General features: G+C 42.1%; 1 protein-coding gene across 5 annotated transcripts in view; it reads left to right on the plus strand.

The window, feature by feature from the left end:
• Nucleotides 1–20,268, plus strand: part of adarb2 (adenosine deaminase RNA specific B2 (inactive)) — a 150,865-nt gene that overhangs the window by 111,179 nt on the left and 19,418 nt on the right. For all 5 annotated transcript variants that reach the window (XM_061805078.1, XM_061805080.1, XM_061805079.1 and 2 more), the window contains exons 5-8: nt 8,968–9,082; nt 15,556–15,724; nt 17,139–17,290; nt 18,248–18,416. In XM_061805078.1, the coding sequence (XP_061661062.1) occupies nt 8,968–9,082; nt 15,556–15,724; nt 17,139–17,290; nt 18,248–18,416 (605 nt within the window). The remainder of the gene's footprint in view (nt 1–8,967; nt 9,083–15,555; nt 15,725–17,138; nt 17,291–18,247; nt 18,417–20,268) is intronic.

The following is a 20,268-nucleotide window of genomic DNA, read 5'->3' on the forward strand; positions in this document are numbered from 1 at the left end:
AATGGAACACAGAAGCTCTTTTCAAAGAAGAGAACATCTCACAATCGAGAGAAGTGACTGTGGCAATATTACCCTATTGTTTTGTTTCGAGCCATATTTAGATGACATGCGGATCACTTGTAACTAACAACAGACTCCCAGACAGTATGTATGAGCCAGCCCGGCCGAAGCCGTCCGCTGTGGACACAATCGAGTGAAGTGACCGGGGCAATATTACCCTACCATTCTGTTTCATTTCAAGCCATATTTAGATGATATGCAGATCACTTCTAGCTAACAACAGATTCCCAGACAGTATGTATGAGCCACCCGGGTGACGCCGCGATGAGCCACCCTGGCTGAAGCTGTCCACGGCGGACGAGGGGCCGCCGAAGCCGTCCGCGGTGCTGACTGGTACATCAACCCATTTAGCACCCCTGACTTTCGTACGCAGATCTTTTGTTACATTCTGAGAGGATTATGTCCCCCCACCACAACTATTGTTTTTTTAGTAGCTATATACACACCTACCTGTCATTTGGAACCCACGAAGCTCAAGCCCTTTGCAACCGTGTAATCCTTTTTCACAACGAACCGGGTCTTTTTGAAAAGTATGAAGAATGAATCCATCCTCCCGAGTGTTCGAACAATATCGAGCAATACAACGAGCCGGCATGTTGGCTAACATCTAGGAACAAAGAGCTACCTTCGACCAGGTAAAACTAGTAGAAACATACGAAACCGCCTGAGTGGGTGTCTGCTATTAACGTCACTTCCTGCTTCTTGTCGAAAACAAATCCCTCGAGAGGATTTTCATGGCGGGAGTGACAAAAACCAATATACATCAAAATTGTGTTGTGGTGGAAAAAACGGATTGATCCATTCCGGCTGCCTTTTTTTCATTAATAACATACTAAAAATCATGCATTTAATGACAGTGGACCTTTAAAATCATGTCTATATTCGGTTGACAAATGGTTTCAATAGGTTATAAAGTTATATTTGTTTGCTCTGATGGACATCCAACATAAAAGTTTTGCAATTGAACTTCTCTATAGAGAGAGGACTGATCAATGTATGAGAGGACACACTGTGCCACTATATGACTTTTATTAAAAAAAAATGGGAAAAAAAATGCAACCTTGTTATAACAGCCGGAAGGTCTGTCTGTGACCACAGCGCCAGACCATTATTTTTTCAGTATATTTATTATTCTAGATCCAATATAGGACTTCAAATAACCTGTCCAGTTTGTCTTTGGTTATAAGATATGATTGAAACTGATGTAGTGTATATAGGCGATGTTTCAAATTGTATGCAAGTAAGCCTTTATCGATATGAACAATTTTTAATTGAACTGCAAATAATTGCTTTTGGTCAGTGGTGTTTAGTCACAATATGCTAAATGCACATTCAAAGAAATATCTGTTGAACTGAGAAAGGCAATGACGTTTGTTCTCTCCCCACTGACTCGTGCAGCATATAAGTTAGCGCAAATGATGTATTATGCAATCTAATTTAGTCAGGAGTGGCCTCAGCCTGCTCGTGGGCACGATAGACGGCTTGGAACTTCATCACTGACCCTTTCATTTCCTCTCATCTCCACCCAGCCTCTTTTCCCCGCGCCTGCCTGTTTTACTCCTCATTCTCTTTCCTCTCTTTTGCTCTCCACGTCTACCCTCGGGGTAGGGTCATGTTATCTTTTGACGGGAATTCTTCTGCCGGCCTCTGGTACATAATGTATGAAGCCTCTGGTGTGTGTTTTATACTGTCTGACGTGATGAAGTTGTTTTAGCCATATCTTTGCTTTTATCTTCCCCCGTGGAGGTCAGTCAAAAGGGATTCCCACTTAAATCAATCATTTTCATTTCATTATTCACCGGTACATCCTGTGCCAAACTGCTACATCATTTAAATTGAACGGTAAACTATAATGCTTTGTAATCAGCATGGTCTAAAAATAAAAGTGTAATTTTCTAAAACAAGCTTTGACTACACAATTAGTTTGAAAATGTAGACTTTTTTACATGAGATATCATATTTACTGTGCAATACATTTGAAAAGGAACTGAAACATTTAAGTAAAGATACTCGTATTTTTTAACCTGAGTGCTGAGGTGGTAGATTTCTATTTTCGGGGGTGAACTGTTTAACTACATTTTTTTCTCCCAGTATTCCCCTCACTGGATTAAAAAAAAACAAACAAAAAAAAAAAACATATGCAGTATATTATACTGTATTTTCTTCAGTATATCTCAAAATTTAAAGAGGCTGTGGCTAATTTGATTTTTAATAATACTGTACACACATTTATATATTGAAGAAAAATGCCCAATGCCAATCACAGATTTTTTTTTTCCCACATTTGTGTCTTGACATTGAAATGTTTTTTTGTATACTACAGTATCTCAGTTTCTATACTGAGCATGTAGCAAGCATGTTCAATATTATAAAAATATATAGTTACCCAAGCTATCTAATTTACTGTGCATAGGAGCGGAATCAGATTATGATCATCATCCGTGACGCTGGTGCATATTCCTTTATTTTTTTTTTCTCTCTAACATCTGATCTGAAAGATTTGGCTTTTTAAAACATGGTACAAGGGCATCAGAAAGAGCTTAGTTAAATACAATTTGCAAACATGGCCTTCATCTGAGTGCAACCCCACTCCGAGAAAGTCAATATGGAGACTTGGTGGGCCTGCCATAGTTTTTATGTTCCTACCTAACCCAAATACACTGCCACAGATGGGCCCGGGCCTGATAGTGACTCTCTTTGTCGTAATTGGCTCTGCTTGTTTGATTAGATGACGATAATTTAGATTGATAATAAGTTCCAGAGTCTGCCATGCTTAACGTGCGGTTTCTGGTCATGATTCATTGGCTGGAGTCCTTTTTGGCTTCTGGTGTCGGTGGGGGCTTGCAATTCGCAAATTAATGTTTGGTTTACAGCTTAAGAGCTGCACTGGATTTGAGCAGATGGATCCAGTCAAGCGGCATATGAAGTTAGTTGGGAAAGTTGGAGCAGTTTTTTTTTTTTTTTAATTTCAGTCAGGGCTTGGGCTAGGCCCCTACAAGAGTGAAATCTTGAGGTTTAGCAACACAAGTTCATGCTATGAGAATAATTTGGGACAGGTATTGTCTGTTCCAGGAAGACTTTTACCCACAAAGCCAAGCAACGTGTGTGAACAGAGAATGCAACGTTAGTGACCTATGAAGTAACGAGGCGAGTTTTGGAGCAATATATTCTGGATGGACTTCAGCTGTTGGAGAAAGAAACTGAATTCTTCGATATTTATTACAATCTGTTCTTTGTTAGGACATCTGCATGTGGATTTGCACATTACTACCTGTTCCCATTTACACAGTCCTGGACTGCCAATCATCTATTTGAAACACTCGACAGTTGTGGTTCAGTTTAAATTGGTATGTGCCTGCTACTGAGCGCCTTTGTAGTTCACCATGGCTTTCGGCTCAAGGTTTGGACGCATTGATAGTTGGCCGGATCCGTAGGTACTATACAGGAAAGCAGAAGTAATGATCTTATCCTAAATTTAGTGGGATCATTGGAAGGTCCCAGGCTTGATTCTTGGATGGAGCTGTCATTCTTGTTGGTGCTCATCCTTGACTTTGATCCTGAGCTCATATACCAGGCTTAACGCACCGTTTCTACTTTTTCTGAGGCTAATGAGGAATCTCTGCTTGAGTTACACTTTGCTTACCGAACGAAACCTGTGGCGCATCATCCCACCTCTACGCTGCTCCCCACCACCACCACCACCCTTTTACATGCACGGATGGCGTGAGCTCCAGTAAAGACGGACTGGATCTGTGACTGCATCTTCATTTACCTTTGTTCCTACACCCTAAAGATCAAGCGTGTGCTTTAAAAAGGAGCAGCCTGTTACAAGGCGATGGCCACACGGTGCAGCCCGGTGCCTTGAAGTGATTGACAGGGCCCTGCTGCTCGGGGGGAGAAGGGGCGGGCTTCTGCTCCACAAGCGGCGAGGCCAAGTGGCCATCATGCAATAAAGACTGTTGATATAAGTAAGGTAACGCATAGAAAGGATGCACAACATTGAGCAACCTAACCCTGAACAAAAACAAACTGTTCCATTGAGTCAATGGAAATGTGATGTAAAATATGTGTCCTAATCTGATGGCGGTCGAAGCTATTTAATTTGAAAACCTCTTGCATATGCATTCCTACCGTAATGACTCAAATGAATTGCTTTGTATTTTACTGGTTGACAACAATCAGTGCACAAACACTGATCATAGCCAGTAGAAAACAGTTTTTAATGTAAGTAAGAATAAAGAAGCTACTAGTGGGGCATGAGTGAAAGATCATGAGAGAGAGAGTGCAGATTAACTGTTCATAGCATTATTAATTTGCAAATGTAAATATTGTCCTCATGACTCTTTAGCACCAAGGTGATGGCAGGAGAACTGAACGTTGACAGAAGAGAAAGGGAGACAAGGATCTCGTGACACAGATCAGCAAAAGAATCAAGAGAGAGGAATGCTGCATGTCACGCAGAGAATAAATGAGAGGGAACTCTTTCACGTTACCAGGAGGCTGGCTTTACATTCTCAAAAACCACCAAATGAGATATCGTTTTCAAAAGCCCCTTGCTGGGCGTGAGACGTAAAACGGCAAGAAGGTAAAAGCGGGCTTGGCGCTGGTGGGGGAGTGCAAGATATGCAAGCAGAGGCCAGACGTTATTAAAACTCAGAAGAATGAATTGTTAAATACCTCTATAAAAAAATAGAAGACGTGGCCCCATTTTTATGCCGCCTTGGCCACTCTGCAGGCAGGTGATAAGAGGTGGAAGGTGTTGGGTTCGAAGTGGGTGTGCTTGCGCTTGTGTGTGTGCAAGTGTGTGAGGTGGGGGATCGAGCCCACATTAAGGGCGTAACATTCCACACGTTGGTACGCTATTCTTACCTTTCACAGAGTTACAAAGTGTGACATACGCGTATGGAAAATGTAAAGGTGCATTCAAATATTACCTGCGGGGGGTGGTGAGGTTAATAATTTCCCCCTTGATGGCATAAAGCTAAACAATATATTAAACTTCCTTTTTAGTCTCGCACACGCACACATGCCAGCGTGCCTGACTTTTAGGTCAAGACGCAACGGAGAAATTTTCCCATGACATTTGTGTTTCTGGCACAATATTGAGTTCAGAGGGAAGGCGGCAGGAGAATTGCCGGTGACATTCCGCTTTACTTTCGAGATGCATGCTAAAATGTGTATTTTGCTACTGAGAACGGAGGTGCTGAGAAAGTGAGTTTTCCCAAGAATAGATGACTCCACTGATGATTCTGTTTTTTTGACTGCTTTCTTTCATTTGGGTCGTGGGTGACCGGGAGCCAATGAGCATGAGGCAGGGTACAACCACATTTGTTTTAGTTTTATATATATATATATATATATATATATATATATATATATATAATGTGTTTCATGTAAAAATGGGGAAAAAATATCCAAGAAAATTTGCCATTCATTCCATGTAATTTTAAGGAAAAATATTATTTTAGGGTATATTATTGGTGTATAAAATTTCCTATATCAGGATTTCAGGTAGAGCTTTCATCAAACACAATGAGTTCATATTGGTTATGAACCTTTACAATGTGATGTCAAGACAGAAGCACTTTAAAATTTGTCTATAATTCACTCGAAATGATGTTACTGGCGTTTCTTGCAACACATACATGTCAACAACGCCAGATATCGACTGAAATTTTTCATTTACAATTCAGAATTCCAATTCTGAGGTGATCCCTGTGACCTAAATGGGAAATTAAGATTTTCTGGAACAAAAGTAAAATGGCAAAGGCACAGATTAAGAAAAATTGATGACCCCCCCCCCTTAAAAAAATTCTTTTGTTGCACAATCAACCATTACATTCAACAATCCACATTTACATGAATAAAAACTCTGTGATTTCTCTTGGCTGTCCAGCGAGTATAAAGTATTTTTCATTGAGTATGTAGTAATATTTAAACGGCTACTATTTCTGCTTTGACAAATGGAAATTTTGAGTACCAGCCTGAACGCACTTACATCTCCTTTAGTGCAGCCAAAGCAGTTACTAAATAAATCCTGGAGCTTGTTTTCTCCGTTCTGAAGAGGCCCAAAGGGATTTCTTGTTAAATTGTTCAGAACTAATGCGGCAGAGACACCAGGTGGGGTGAGTCATACAATGGCCGCTGCAGCAGTTTCAGCGCTGATCAAGCTAGCTGAGACGTATCGCATCAGGTTCAGTCAAATACGTTTTGAAAAACAAATTCAAACACGGAGCTACGGGAGCGAGGCGAAGCTCGATGTTCAACCAAGAGGAAGATGGGCAGCCAGCCAGCCAGTCGGGCGGGCGGGCGGGCGCACAACGATCCCCCGCTCACAGTCAGCGGCAGGTTGTCGTGACCGTGGACCACGATCCTTGGCCCCGTTTTTCTGCCACATTAGGCTCGCAGTGAAGGTGGAACTCAACTCCCTTTGAGGGAGGAAGATCTGTCATTGTACAGATTAGGTTTAAAAAAAAAAAAATATGAGATGCGAATCTTATACCACACATCCAAAAACAAGTGTGGACAGATGTCCTTTTTTCCAAGGGGGTCTGCTGCTTTTAGGACCTTAGAAAATATCTAGCCATGATTTTAAATCCATCCATCCATTTTCTTTTGCCGCTTATCCTCACGAGGATCGTGGGGAGTGCTGGAACCTATCCCAGCTGTTAACGGGCAGGAAACGGGGTACACCCTGAACTGGTTGCCAGCTAATCGCAGGGCACATAGAGACAAACAACCACACTCACAATCACACCTAGGGGCAATTCAGAGTGTCCTATTAATGTTTTTTGGGAATGTGGGAGGAAACCAGAGTGCCCGGAGAAAACCCACAGAGGCACGGGGAGTCCACACAGGTGGGTCCAGGACCGAACCCGGGACCTCAGAACTGTGAGGCTAACGCTTTCCAGCTGAGTCACCATGCCGCCTAGGATTTTAAATCTCACTGGGATTTTACTACTTGAGTTGAGATGTATTTTCTGGGGGGTCCGCCATCTTTCTTGGCCTCCCCAATCATTGTCTGTCACTGTTTATACCCTTAATGACTGCTTTTCATATCAGTCGTTGGTGGGTGCCCTAATACAAACTGTGGTTTAGAAGTTCAGTGATAAATTAGTCAGTTAAGATTATTTGACAATACCACAAATGTCATACTTTCAGCCCAACCCACTGCCCTCTTTTTTTAAATTCATTCATTCATTACAGAAGCAGACACATAAGAATGGCTAAATGTTGAGTCCCTTGTCCTGGCACGTCCTGCCTTCCAACAGAACCCGCCACAAGAGGGAAAATGTTGAACGGAGCTGTCGGGTGGTAAAATGAAGAAGGCAGAGGTGTAAAGGAAAGGCTAATCCAGGAAAAGAAGAGAAGAAAAAGGGACACGGAACAAAAAGAGATGGTGAAAAGGAGGAGGAGTGCAAAAGCTGGGCGAGATGCCAGGGTCTTTTCCACATTTGCTCCCCAGGCCTTTTGGAGCTGCCACCTTTTCTCACCTCTGTTATATCATCAATGAAAAGGCCTGAAGGGTTATATGGAGGACTTGACTCAGGGTTCAGACTGTGACCGACGGCAGCTGACGCCGCCGAGCCGAGCAGGATCCTGTAGGGTTTAATTGCGTGTCGCTTTCAGGTACAAGGAACATGGCAGGCTTCTTTGCCTTCACGTATTGCCGAATGTCCTCGGACATAGAATAAGAGCACCCTGGAACGTTTCAACTGAAGAAGAAATACAGCATACACGATACTCCTAATGGCGGCTTGATTTCAGTCAGTGCAAATTGACGCACAGTTTATAGAATTTGTGATTTTGTTGCTACCGCAAGCCTAAAATCAAGAAATGGGAGATTATCATATAACATCCATCCATCCGTTATCCGAGCCACTTATCCTGACGAGGGCCATCACTAAAAAAAATAAAGAATTCTAAAACAAGGATCTTGGTCACTCATTTCTCCTCGTAATTGTTGTGGCTGCCACGTGGAGGCTGAGAATCCCACCCCCGGGTACCCCTTGTGTGCCTTGTCCACTGTCCCAGTGGCTCCCCCCTGACCCCCAGTCTCCCAAACATCATGCAGGGCTAGTAAAGGTTTTAAGAGTACAGACTGATATGTTAGCACAAAAATAAAAATGAATTTTTAACAGAACTTGGCAGAGAGGAAACAGAAAACTTCTCTTCAAACAAAATTGTTTTTTTTTTCCATTAACTTATAATTTGTTTATCAGCTAGACTTTTTAAAATAAGGCCATGGATGAAAAATATATTGCTTCTCTAAATCTGTTGCGGCATCTTCAGTGAAGTTTCCTGGTTTACCTTCCTCCAAGTTCTTGCCGTCCCTGCTTCTTCTGCCTTAAAAGTCTCCAAGATCTCAACCAATGCGTCAATCAAGACGCAGGATGACTTTATTCACTTCCATTCAAATCTTTTTCAAGTCACATTGTCATCTGCAGAGGTTGAAATTTAAGTCACTATTTTGACAAAGTAAGGAGTAGAAAGCATACATGTCTGTTCTGAAATGGAGCAAAAGTAATGACGTATAGTGAAGAAAATAAGTATTTCAACACCCTACTACTATATTGCAAGTTCTCACTCTTAGAAATCATGGAGGGGTCTGAAATTGTCATCATAGGTGCATGTCCACTGTGAGAGAGATAATCTAAATTGAAAAATCCAGAAATCACAATGTATATATATTTTTAACGATTTAAAGTTAAAGTTTCTAAGTGGGAGAACTTGCAATATAGCAGGGTGTTCAAATACTTATTTTTGTCACTGTATTTGTACTACGTCAGCATTGATAATTTGACGCTGGTAAACGCAGTAAAGACCTATACTGTAGGTAAACAAATAATAAACTGTGGTCCAAGATCACTTCTCTATTGGAGGCAGCAGTTCTTTTGTGTTTTCCAGGACTTTGCCGATTCAATATTCCACTTGGTGAGGGAGAAGTATCGCTCGCTGCTGGGCGGCTGCAGTCCAGCTTACTCTCAACACAAATCCCTGGCAGGCATCGTAATGACCCGAGGTATGGTAAATTTCATTGACTTTTATATATCGTGTTGAATTATTGAGGCGTTGCAATATAAAGAGAGTGAGCAAGAAGAGACCGAAGATGAGAAACGAGAAGAGCCTAGATTGGGAGAAACATTATGAAGATTTTTGTGTGTGTGCACGCAGAGTAGTTTATGCCTTCCTGATGAATTATTGACTACTCTGTCTCTGAGGGGAAGGAGACATGCTCGTGGGAGTCGGTCTCCCTCATACCTGCCGGACTTTCCATGCTCAGGCAGCTTTGACACAAGTTTGCCGATGACACGGTGGGAATCCTAACAAGATCAACTTAAGTCTGAGGACCGACTGTGTGACACAGTGAAAGAACGGCGAGGTGGAGGACACTGCTCACTGTGATGTGAGGCAATGAGTTATGACTGCACATTCATCTTTCATGTTTTATTCATGTCATTGGCTGCATATTATATGGGGATTGTCACCCGCACACCTGTGCACCCCACCTACATAGACACAACAGGCTATATGCATTCTCACATTACAACAACAAAAACATGACTTTTATTAGGTAAACTTGGGTGCAGCTAATCCTAAATGACTTTAGTATCATTTCCATCAAGTTCTGTGGTGTGATTCAGTTTGTGATAATACAAATTTTCTTGTGCTTCTCTTGTTGAATTAAGGTCAGTACCCTGTCTTTCCATCCATGGTCTATATTACTGAAGACCTTTTATTACTGCTTTTAGCAAACTGCAATGTGCCGTCAACAAACCCATTGATTGTGTATGTGATGAGCGGGATGCAAATATGGAATGGCGGTAGAAACAGTATTAGTAAAAGTATTTTTCCTTTTGGTGACACCTGGTGTTATTCTTGGTTGGTGATGACTTGACTTGAGGAGCTCCCTTTAGACAGGAGTTTTCTTTTGTCACCACCTAGCCCCATCCATAAATTATTTGTGTCAGGGCACTGAGCCGCAGGTCTTCTCAGCACCCTTTTGTTAAATTCAACAATAAAAAAAATACTGTATTTGTAACGACAGTACTCTGAGATTAGATGAGCTCATAAACACATCAAATTTCCTCTTTGGATCTCAGCCTAGCGATATTCAAAACGCCACCATTAATAGGGAAAAACAACTGTACCATTCTTATTAGGCAAGTTCTGTATTGCCTATTTAAATTCATGAGGTTGAAAAAAATACTATGCCTCAACAGGAAAATCAGTCACCCTCCACACTGTCAACCGCTAAAAAAAAAAAAGAAAAAAAAAACTGCCTTTGCTGTGGTACAAACGTAGGTCTCATAAATCAGACCATGTAGCTCATAAAGCGCTACAATGACAATCAGTTTTCAGAGATCACCCCTAAACTGCGCGGCTCACCACTGTATAGTTGATTCAGCATCAGTTAGTGGGCAAGATAATATTTACTGCTCGCTAACTACTTCCTCAGATGGCTCACTTCTTCTCACTCTCTGTATTGAGTGAGAAAATTCTGAAGATGGATCACATTAGCCCAGTGTGTGTGTGTGTGTGTGTGTGTGTGTGTGACTACCCAATCTATGTGGGTTCTCACATTAGTATGTCTTGCGACATGTTTGATTTTATATTCACTTGTGTGCTTACTGCTTTATGTAATATGGGTAGTTGTCATAATCGTAAGAGTAGTATTCATCCTTACATTATTTGAGCCGCTTAGCCTCACAAGGATCATGGGATTGCTGGTGCCAATCCCAGCGGTCATCAGTCAAGAGGCAGGGCACACCCTGAACTGGTTGACAGCCAATCGCAGGGCACATGGAGACAGACAACAGTCGCACTCACAATCACACCTTAGGGTCATGTCGAGTGTCCAATGAATGCATGTTTTTGGGATATGGGAGGAAAACGGAGTACCCAGAGACATTGGATTTTTCTTTTTCGTTTATCTCACTCACAGTGGACATGCACCTACGATGACCCTTCCATGATTTTTAAGTGGGAGAACTTGCAGTATAGCAGGGTGTTCAAATACTTATTTTCTTCATTGTATGTTGCAGGTGAGTGGTTATTGAGGATTTACAGTCAGGGCATATGGTGAGGTAGGGACTGCCTTACCACAAAAAGTGAAAAGCCGTGAATAATTTAACCCACCAAAAAAAGAATAATTGACACCCCCCCCCCCCCCCACACACACACACACAAAGGTTTGCTTATAAAGGTCTCAAGGTTTGACCAAATTATAAATTAACCTCTTCAACCTACTTCAACATAATTCCTTGGAACCATGATTTCCCAAGATGTCGCACTCCCACATATGCTGGGGGAAATTGTCATTTTAAAAAAATGACCCCAAGCCCAAGAGTATTATCGTCCTCTAATGGCTGCAGGAAGAAAGGTTTCAGTGGTCACTGAGGAGGGATCAGTATGTCTGCAGCAGCGCATCGTTGCAGACTTCCGCTGCGCTCATCCTGACCAAATCCAATCCTTCTGCTCGCCTATACCTCCCAGTAATTGCTTCTGTTTGTTTATTAATAGCACATTATCTTCAAAGATCCAGACAAACGGGCTGTGCATTTGCCGAAGTGGCCGTCGCACCGCTTCTGCCGCCGCTCACGCAGACGGGGAACTTGACAGGAACACTGGGGAGTCCTGTTTTGCGTTGCCTGCCGCCACCGCCGCTTCCCCGCCCCACCCCTCCTTCTTTGTCTCCTTCCGTGTGTCTGACGCCCCATCTTGCGCCTCCAGAATCCTAATCAGGGTCCGTCTTTGAAGCGCAGACGGACAGCGAATCCCCTGCCCACATATACCAAACGGAGTCGTGCTGAGGCAGTTGAGCCCCAATGAGATCAAGATTAGCCTCACCAGCAGGGCGAGCGTCGCGAGACAAGAGTCAAAGCAAAGTAGCAGCACACGGCATCAAATAGTCTGCAGATTTTCATGTTCAAATAGGCTCAGAGACATGAAAAATCTGTCTGTATTGGAAACTGCTTTTGGTGAATTGGATGAAAGTTTTTCAGAATCATATTTCTTTAAGATTAGCTACAAAATGCAGAGGCCTACAGAGCTACCACGGGGACTTAAGAAAGGGAAAAAGATGAGAGAAAAGGGGATTTAAATATGTTGATTATAAATGACAGTTAAGTTATGGTATTTAGCCTGCGCGTTCATTTTCAAACAGGGATTTTTCCCACCACTTAATCTGGTTTTCAAGCTGCCTGAAAATGTACAAGTCAGTAATCACATGCAGCACGAAAACCCATTCAAAGTGTAAGAAGGGGAGGGGAAAAAAAAGCAGAAATGTGCACAGCATGTTGTGGCGGAGGGAGAGATTTGGGGAGCTTCGCTACCATTTCACAAAGACACCCTTATGTGCAAAGAGAAGTTGACTACTAAAGCTAATAAAGATTCAACACGGTGCTCTTTCTATTCTTGCCAACGTTCCCTCTTTGCAACCATGGAGGATTTTTAGAGGTTTCCCATGATTCACGGAGTATGTTTGGGATGACATTCCAAGTAATCACCCAACCCAATAAGGTGAATCTCACAAGAGACAAGCTTGAGCAGCGCAATGTGACGCAGCCTGGGGTTGTAGGGCATTATCACGTGGGTAAGGTTAGGTTAGCCGAGGCAGAAAGAGGTCGCAACGTATGATGTTGTTGTGCGTTTCATGACATTTGCTTTTTTACTTTGTGTTGGAAACCAAAGTGAGCTTCAGATGCAGCCCGACTTGAGCGCTAATGTGTGTCTTGTCTTCATTTTGTCTCAATGACCGTTTAGCACAACTGACGGCACAACACGCTGACATCCAGATCTCATTCTGTGATGTGCACGCCTTTTGTCAGTGCTTTATCGAGATGTGTGACATAAAAAGCATCAATAATCAACTGATTTGTGTGGCTGAAGATGTGACTTTTGACCCTCTTTGTATTTTAGCTGCTTATAAAACAAATTACGAGAGGCTTTATCTTTTGCTTCCCACCCCTCAGGTCCCCACCACCACCACCTTGCACCCATTTTTCACATTCCCCTGCAAACCAACAATAAACTCTGTGCCAATTTCATGGCGTGGTAGCGAGTGTCGCTGCAGAAATTATCCATTGCAAAATTGATCTAAACAATTGCAAAGTGAGGAAAAGCGGGCGAGTGAAATTGGGAGTCTGTTACCTTTATGAACTCATTTTGTCACTGTGAAGGAAATCTAGTGAAAACTAACTGGGGGTGGGCAGCAGTGACACACAGTGAGAGATTTTGGATGCACTGAAGTCATGAATATGTATTTCGTTCATTGTACCTTGTTGAAGTTGTGTACTTTTGCTAGCCTGTTTTGTTTTGTTTTTTTTTTTACTGCAAAAACACATCGTACTGAGTGACTTTATTTCAAGAGAGAATGTCTTACTGCACTTACTTTAAGACTGTTTCGACTTTCTAAGTTTGCAGCAAGATAAAAATTCTCTTGTTTTAAGAGATTTTAAGGGACTTACGGCCATACTACCCTGAGAACGCCCAATATCGTCAGCTCTCGGAAGCCAAGCGGGTTTGGCCATGGTTAGTACTTGGATGGGAGACCACCCATTAATACTATGCGCTGTAAGCTTCTCTCCCCGGCCAAATGCAGAGGGGTTGCATCAGGAAGGCCATCCGGGGTAAAACTGTGCCAAACAAATATGCGTGCATCAAAGATGACGCGCTGTGGCAACCCCTGACGGGACAAGCTGAAAGGAAAAGAAGAAGAAGAGATTTTAAGGATTTAGTCAAGACCATTTTATTAGTTTCATTGGCATTTTTGTTTCACATATTTTAATCACTTCTTTTAAACTATGTCCCAACTAACTTGTTTCAGTTCTAGACTCCTTAAAGTCACCAAAAATGGTTCCTTGCCCTGTACACGGTTGACAATTAACAGATCTCAGAGAGAAGTCATACAAGATCTGAAAAGGAAGACCAGACTTGGACATGGAATCTGCTTACTGTTCTGCGTCAGAGCTAACTGCTTTTCCACAAATACGCATTTTCAGGGAATCAAATCCAGGTTCTTTTCTGTTCTGCCTTTTTCCTGAACTGCACACACACTTCTTACACACATTCATCATGCCATCCATTTCCTCCCACCCTCCTAACATTTGCCCCATTTCCTCTCATCAATGGAGGTGTCAGGACTCTTCCTTCCACAGTGCCGTCTGGGCCGAAGCTGATAAAAGCTCATGTGCCGGTCCGGCAGTGCCTGCGGGTTCTGCCTGGAGCCAACAGAGCCTGACTTTCTGAGGCGAGGAGAGTGATGTGAGGCAACTGACAAAGGAACGGCTTGACATTAATGTGCTGCTCCTGCCTCGTCTGAAACACGGCCCCAACGCTGGTCTCAGAAATCATCAGTATGAGAAATTTTGGGAAACAACAATGAGGTGTGGTGGATTTGTGTTCAGTCATCAAATCTGCACTACAGAGAGGCAATATATATTTTATCTTTACTCCTCCCATGTGCTTTGAAAACCCTCAAACTCAACAAAGCACCTTTCACAGGAGTCCTTAGTAACTGTTCTCAATCTCTTGGTTGCACAAATCTCCAATAAAGAGGCACAGCATGCTTGCTTCAAGCTGTTTATATGTCAGTCCTGGTTGAAGTTTATTGTAAGACTGTCACAAAAGACAATTGAACATTAAACACACAAATATTCAATCATCCAATTTAATCAGCTAAGTTATTGCCAACATATAATGTGAAATGAATGCTTTGCTCACTAGCACTAGCTATCAGCCGCCTTTATGGTAGCTAAAGAATCTCCATCCTAAGGTAGCAATTATGTTATCACAGAGATTTGCTGCATAGAAGGGCATAAATTAAATACGCAGGCTCAAGGTCTTGACACAGATTTTTGTATATCTATGCGACTCTGTTTTGACATAATATAGAAAGATGGGGATCTGGTGGGGGAGGTCGGCAAGCAAGAAGAATCTGACAGAGAATAATGAAGTGAGTTGCAAAGAACTGATGTAATGAACCAGGGACGAGAGGAGAGAGCAGACAAGGTGGCTGACAGGTGGGCCAACAGGCAAGGAGTCTAACCTGGCAGGGCAACCCGCGGAGCTGACGTAAATGATGATTAATCATGCAAGGAAGAGCAAAAGTGCTAACGGAGGTGGCGAGTACAGCGGCAGAGACAACGATCTGGCAAAGGAGTAAAGCTGCTGAGTTGATGGATGACAAGGGTGATCAAGCTGGATCAGGTAATGCTGGATCACGTGGACAAGCGGAGGAACTGGAGGATGTCGGGAAAATACACACAATGCACCTGATGACACGAATAAATGGACGACACTGACTTCTGGGATCTTTCCACTGTTTCCTTTTCTCACTTTTCTGTCTGAAATGTCACAGTCCAAGTCGTTTTTTGCGTTAACCTCATCGCGGACATGTGCTTGTCACGTCTTTGACCTTGTCAAGGACGCGTCGGGCTTTTTATTGAACTGATAGAAACCTATAAATGCAAAGCACGTTTGTGTGTTGGACAGGTCTGGACATGAACTATGCCCAGGTGGTGGCGCTGTCTACAGGAACCAAATGTATCAATGGGGAGAATCTGAGCGACCAGGGGCAAGTGGTTAATGATTGTCACGCTGAAGTGACCGTACGCAGAGCCCTGCTACGCTTTTTCTACTCTCAACTGGAGCTCTTCTTCAGGTAAAGCATGTAAGAAACATTGACTGCATGCCTTTGAGGGATTATGGCTGCATCACTCTGCATACACTATCGTGCTTTAATCTGATTTCTCATTTGGTTCATTGTTCGACAATCGTTCACAGATATCGCAATTGCTTGGAACTTGTGATTGTAAGGAATGAAATTAACTATAAAACAACTTGCAGCAAACGTTTATGCTCTATGATCTACAAAGTGATAATATCACACACCGTAACTTTTTTTCCTGGACTGCAAGCACAAAATAAAAAAATAAAAAATGTCTGATGAACAAACAAACTCACTAACAATAGCAATCAAAACAACTTCTCGGCAATTGACGCATGACACAGACGTCAACTCATGTCTTTTTGACCCAAGACATACTTTTTGAGCAAACCCAATCCAAACCTTAGATCATTTTTGCAAATGTCATTGCTGACAAAACCGTCTGCGCAGGTAGTGATCCAAATCGAGCATGTTTGCAGGGGTTACCTTTAAAGTTGATATTTGCGATGATCCAAACTGGTCCAGGCTTTCCGACTTGTCTGGTTTACAGTGTTGATTGCCAACATGCCTGCAGCAACTTGAACAACTTATCACATTAAATGCTTAATAGCATTAAATAGCTTGTTTGGCGTGACCTCCCACTGCCGTGCTAAGAATTGCACGCTCGTCTATATTAAGCTCCGTGGCAAGGCTCCATTTACTATTGACTGCTTAATAATCACTACACCTTGTGTGAAACCCCTCAAAGACTTGATGACCTTTAACTTTTTTTTTTTTTAATAGAACTGTTGCAAATGTACCTACTTTTTGTATGCTCTTGCGACCTGTGCATTGTGGTCCAGTCCGCCCAAATTCCCACAATAGGCACCAAGAGACAGTCTTGTGTTGTGACGCCTGCTTCCACTGCATAAGCATATTTATTGCCCCCCCCCAGCACTACCAAAAAAAAAGAACTTAATGGCAAGGCTGATTCATCAGATTAGTGGCAAGAAGTGTAGATAGCGGAATGTCATATTTGCATACGCGGCCGGACTTTTCCATCCCAGCACAATGCTGGATGCCGGTGACAAGGAGTTGCGGTTGAGCAAGAAGGCTAATGGAGGAGATAACTCATAATGAAATGACCCACCAAAATGCCACAACTGACATATTTACCCACAGTGAAAGGACACCACAGACAGATGAGAGGTTATTTAAAAAGCTGCTTGTGATGCTTTTTTATGTTATAAATATACGTTTCAATATACCCACTTGTGATTCAATGACTAACTTGTGATCAAGGGTGTCCATCTGCCATCAAAAATGCGTCCCCTTCACTGGTTCATGCATGTATTTATTTTGTTTGTTATTGTAATTGTTCTCCTTGTATCACTGTCGTCGTTGTTTGGTGTACTTGTTGGTGCCAAAGTAAAAGGCCAGAAGACTGGGAAGAGTCTATTTTTGTGCGGCACAAGCAGCGCAGCTACAGGTTACGGGACGGCGTCCACTTCCACATGTACATCAGCACCTCGCCGTGTGGGGACGGGAGACTCCACTCGCCCTACGAAATTACTACAGACTGTAAGTTTCTTCACATCACTTCCACTCATAGAATAATGAATATTCTCTTAAGTTTATAGCTCCATTGTGTTATCTGCAAAAGTAAAATAGATGTATATATTTTTTCCAAAACTAAGCCCTTCTATGATGATAATGATCACATCTGCATTTGTATTTAATACATTAAATGCATTTAACTAATTGCAATAGTGAGGAAAAAGTGTACAACAGGGTCGAAGCTATCAAATCCGGTTCTACGAAGCTATTAAATTGGTTTCTGGATTCAGCGTGTTAACCGTTACACTTTGGACACCATTTTAGAGTCCATTTGTGTCCATTCATCTGAATCGAAGTATTTTTCTGTAGGCTGACTCCATAAAAATGTTTTTTTTTTTTTGCTCAGCTCAGGACACAAGGAAATCTATTTGGTAACTGAAGTGGGTGTTTGAAATGACTGCAAAAAGATTATTATAAAAGGTTATTATTATTGTAAACTTTATGGTAATTGTAAAAATTATTTAAATTTTAATTATTTCTACAGTTGAAGCAAAGGATTAAATAATTTTCATGTTATAGTATGTTAAAATGGAACCATTTACTATCACTAAAACGCTGTTTGAAAATTTTCCTTTTTTTTTAATTAGACCAATTTTGATAATTTAAGTCTTCCATCAACATAAAGCTCTGCTGCAGAAAATAGGATACGTATTTGCTGTAAACATATTGATATACCATATTTAATGATTATTTTTCTCTTAAGGTTCACATTTTCGGAGGTATTGGTTACTTTAAAACTCAAAACAGATTAATAATTGTTTAATATTTGTCTCCGAGACATCTGAGAATACTCTTTAAGGTTAATCGCCGATTTATCCCCAAATCTAAATGAATCAAATTATTTTTGCTGCCAGGAAATAGTTACACAATAGTTACACAAGATAAAGACATTTTGCTCAGGTGCATCTTATCTGTATTCAGTACCCAGCAGCAGACACCTCGTGAGGAAGCACCGTTGCCACCTGCGGACCAAAATCGAATCAGGCGAGGGAACGGTACCGGTGAGGTATCGTGGGCCCGTCCAGACGTGGGACGGGGTCTTACAGGGAGAGCAGCTCATCACCATGTCCTGCACTGACAAAATGACCAGGTGTGTGCTGCCAAATCTCAATAAATAATACACCAAAATATATGCACTTCCACGATAAATGTATAGTCGTACCTTGACATACGAGTTAAATTCTATCTGTGACTAAGCTCACAAGTTGTTCCAGAATAGCATTGTGTTGTAAAATGTCAATGTGAATATGACTTTGAAGTTAGTCTGGGTAGCTGTTTACCTCGTGCTTGTTGACTGGTTCATTTTGTATTTGATTTTCTTTTCTATTGCATTGTTTTGTTTTGTTTTTCCATTTCATTTAAGTATCATAAGATCACTCATATTTTGGCTCAAAGCAAAAAGTGAACCAAGCTTGAAAACGTACTTTGGGTTTGTGTCAGTCAACATGCAGCAAGTACACTTTACAAAACGATTACTTGACATCCTCTTTTTTTAATGTTAACTGATAAAAAATAGATACAATAGGAAAAATGGATGGATGAAGTAAAAGTGAACTACAGAGTTTCTCTCCTTTTTCTCCTCTGTTGTGGGAAGAGGTTGAAGAGAGAGAGAGAGAGAGAGAGAGAGAGAGAGAGAGAGAGAGAGAGAGATAGAGAGAGAGAGAGAGAGAGAGAGAGAGAGAGGAGAGAGAGAGAGAGAGAGAGAGATAGAGAGAGAGAGAGAGAGAAGAGAGAGAGAGGAGAGAGAGAGAGGAGAGAGAGAGAGGAGAAAGTCCTGTTAATTTGACCAATTTGATTCAGATGCGAAGGCCTGGAGATGCTGTGATTAAATATAGCCAGGTCACCACAAAGGGTGAAAGCTATTACTTTTTCTAAAAATAAATAAATAAATAAATTTTAAAAATGGAGTGACGGAGGAGGTTGAAGGGACACCCTGATTTCCCCCCCCCCCCCCCCCCTCTCTCTCTCCCACCATTGAGCCAGACACACACTTTGCTTTGCCGGCTCCTCTGGCACTCTTTATATCGCTGTAAATCACCGGTGTTCATCGTTAAAGAGAGTGGGTCACCAAGGGCCGCTTTATCAAGGTCAGGGCGGAGGGTGAGAGGACTGCAGTGTGACCACACGTGCACACACACACACACACACACACTGATCCCCATCAATGCTCTTTTTGTCCTCTGTAACACCCATTCTCCAGTCCTATTACTTTTTTTTTTTTTTTTTTTTTTATCCCTGTCTTCCTTCAGGACCTGCACTTTATTATGTTAGCTTAGCCTTCACTGTGGAGGAATTCTTTTTAAGGCTCTTTCCACTAATCATAAACATTTTTAATAACTTTTACTGATGTCACAAGGTGCTCATCCATTTTTGTTTTCTCAGGCCAGGCGGAGAGTTGTTAATGCCCCCGCCGTTGCCTCTCTGCTAACATTTGATTTGACAGCTGGATTTAATTGAGGGTCGTGAACGGCAGTCATATAATAATGATGTTTTCCGTCCCTTCGTAGTTTCATGCAGATGATCACATTACTTTAATGGCGGCGTTTACGGAGGATGGGAAAAAAATGGGGAGTGACTGAGAGGGAGAGTGGACGTCTCCCCTTTCTCCACTCTTTAGATTTCACACACCCGAGGCAGATGGCTGCCTTTTCTTGCATGAGATTAGAAGATGTTTCTGATTCACGGTGTCGCTTTCTAGCTACATTAATATTTCCGGCTTAACTATTTTGGCTTTGGCAAAGGGCGGCGTGTGTGTGTGCGCGCGCACGACGCTCTGAGTGGCCGTGTGGACAGATTGCAGGTAAAATGTGGCCACCGCGTCACGAGCTCATTTAGCGATTCCCTGATAGCCGCTAATGTTAATCGACTGCTTAGGAAGTGAAAGGCGCTGTAATGAGTGATTATTAAGTCAGCCAGGAAAGAAAAACAGTAGTCGCTGTAAT

The sequence above is a fragment of the Syngnathoides biaculeatus genome, chromosome 19 (genome assembly GCF_019802595.1).
Source record: "Syngnathoides biaculeatus isolate LvHL_M chromosome 19, ASM1980259v1, whole genome shotgun sequence".
NCBI classification, from domain to species: Eukaryota; Metazoa; Chordata; class Actinopteri; order Syngnathiformes; family Syngnathidae; genus Syngnathoides; species Syngnathoides biaculeatus.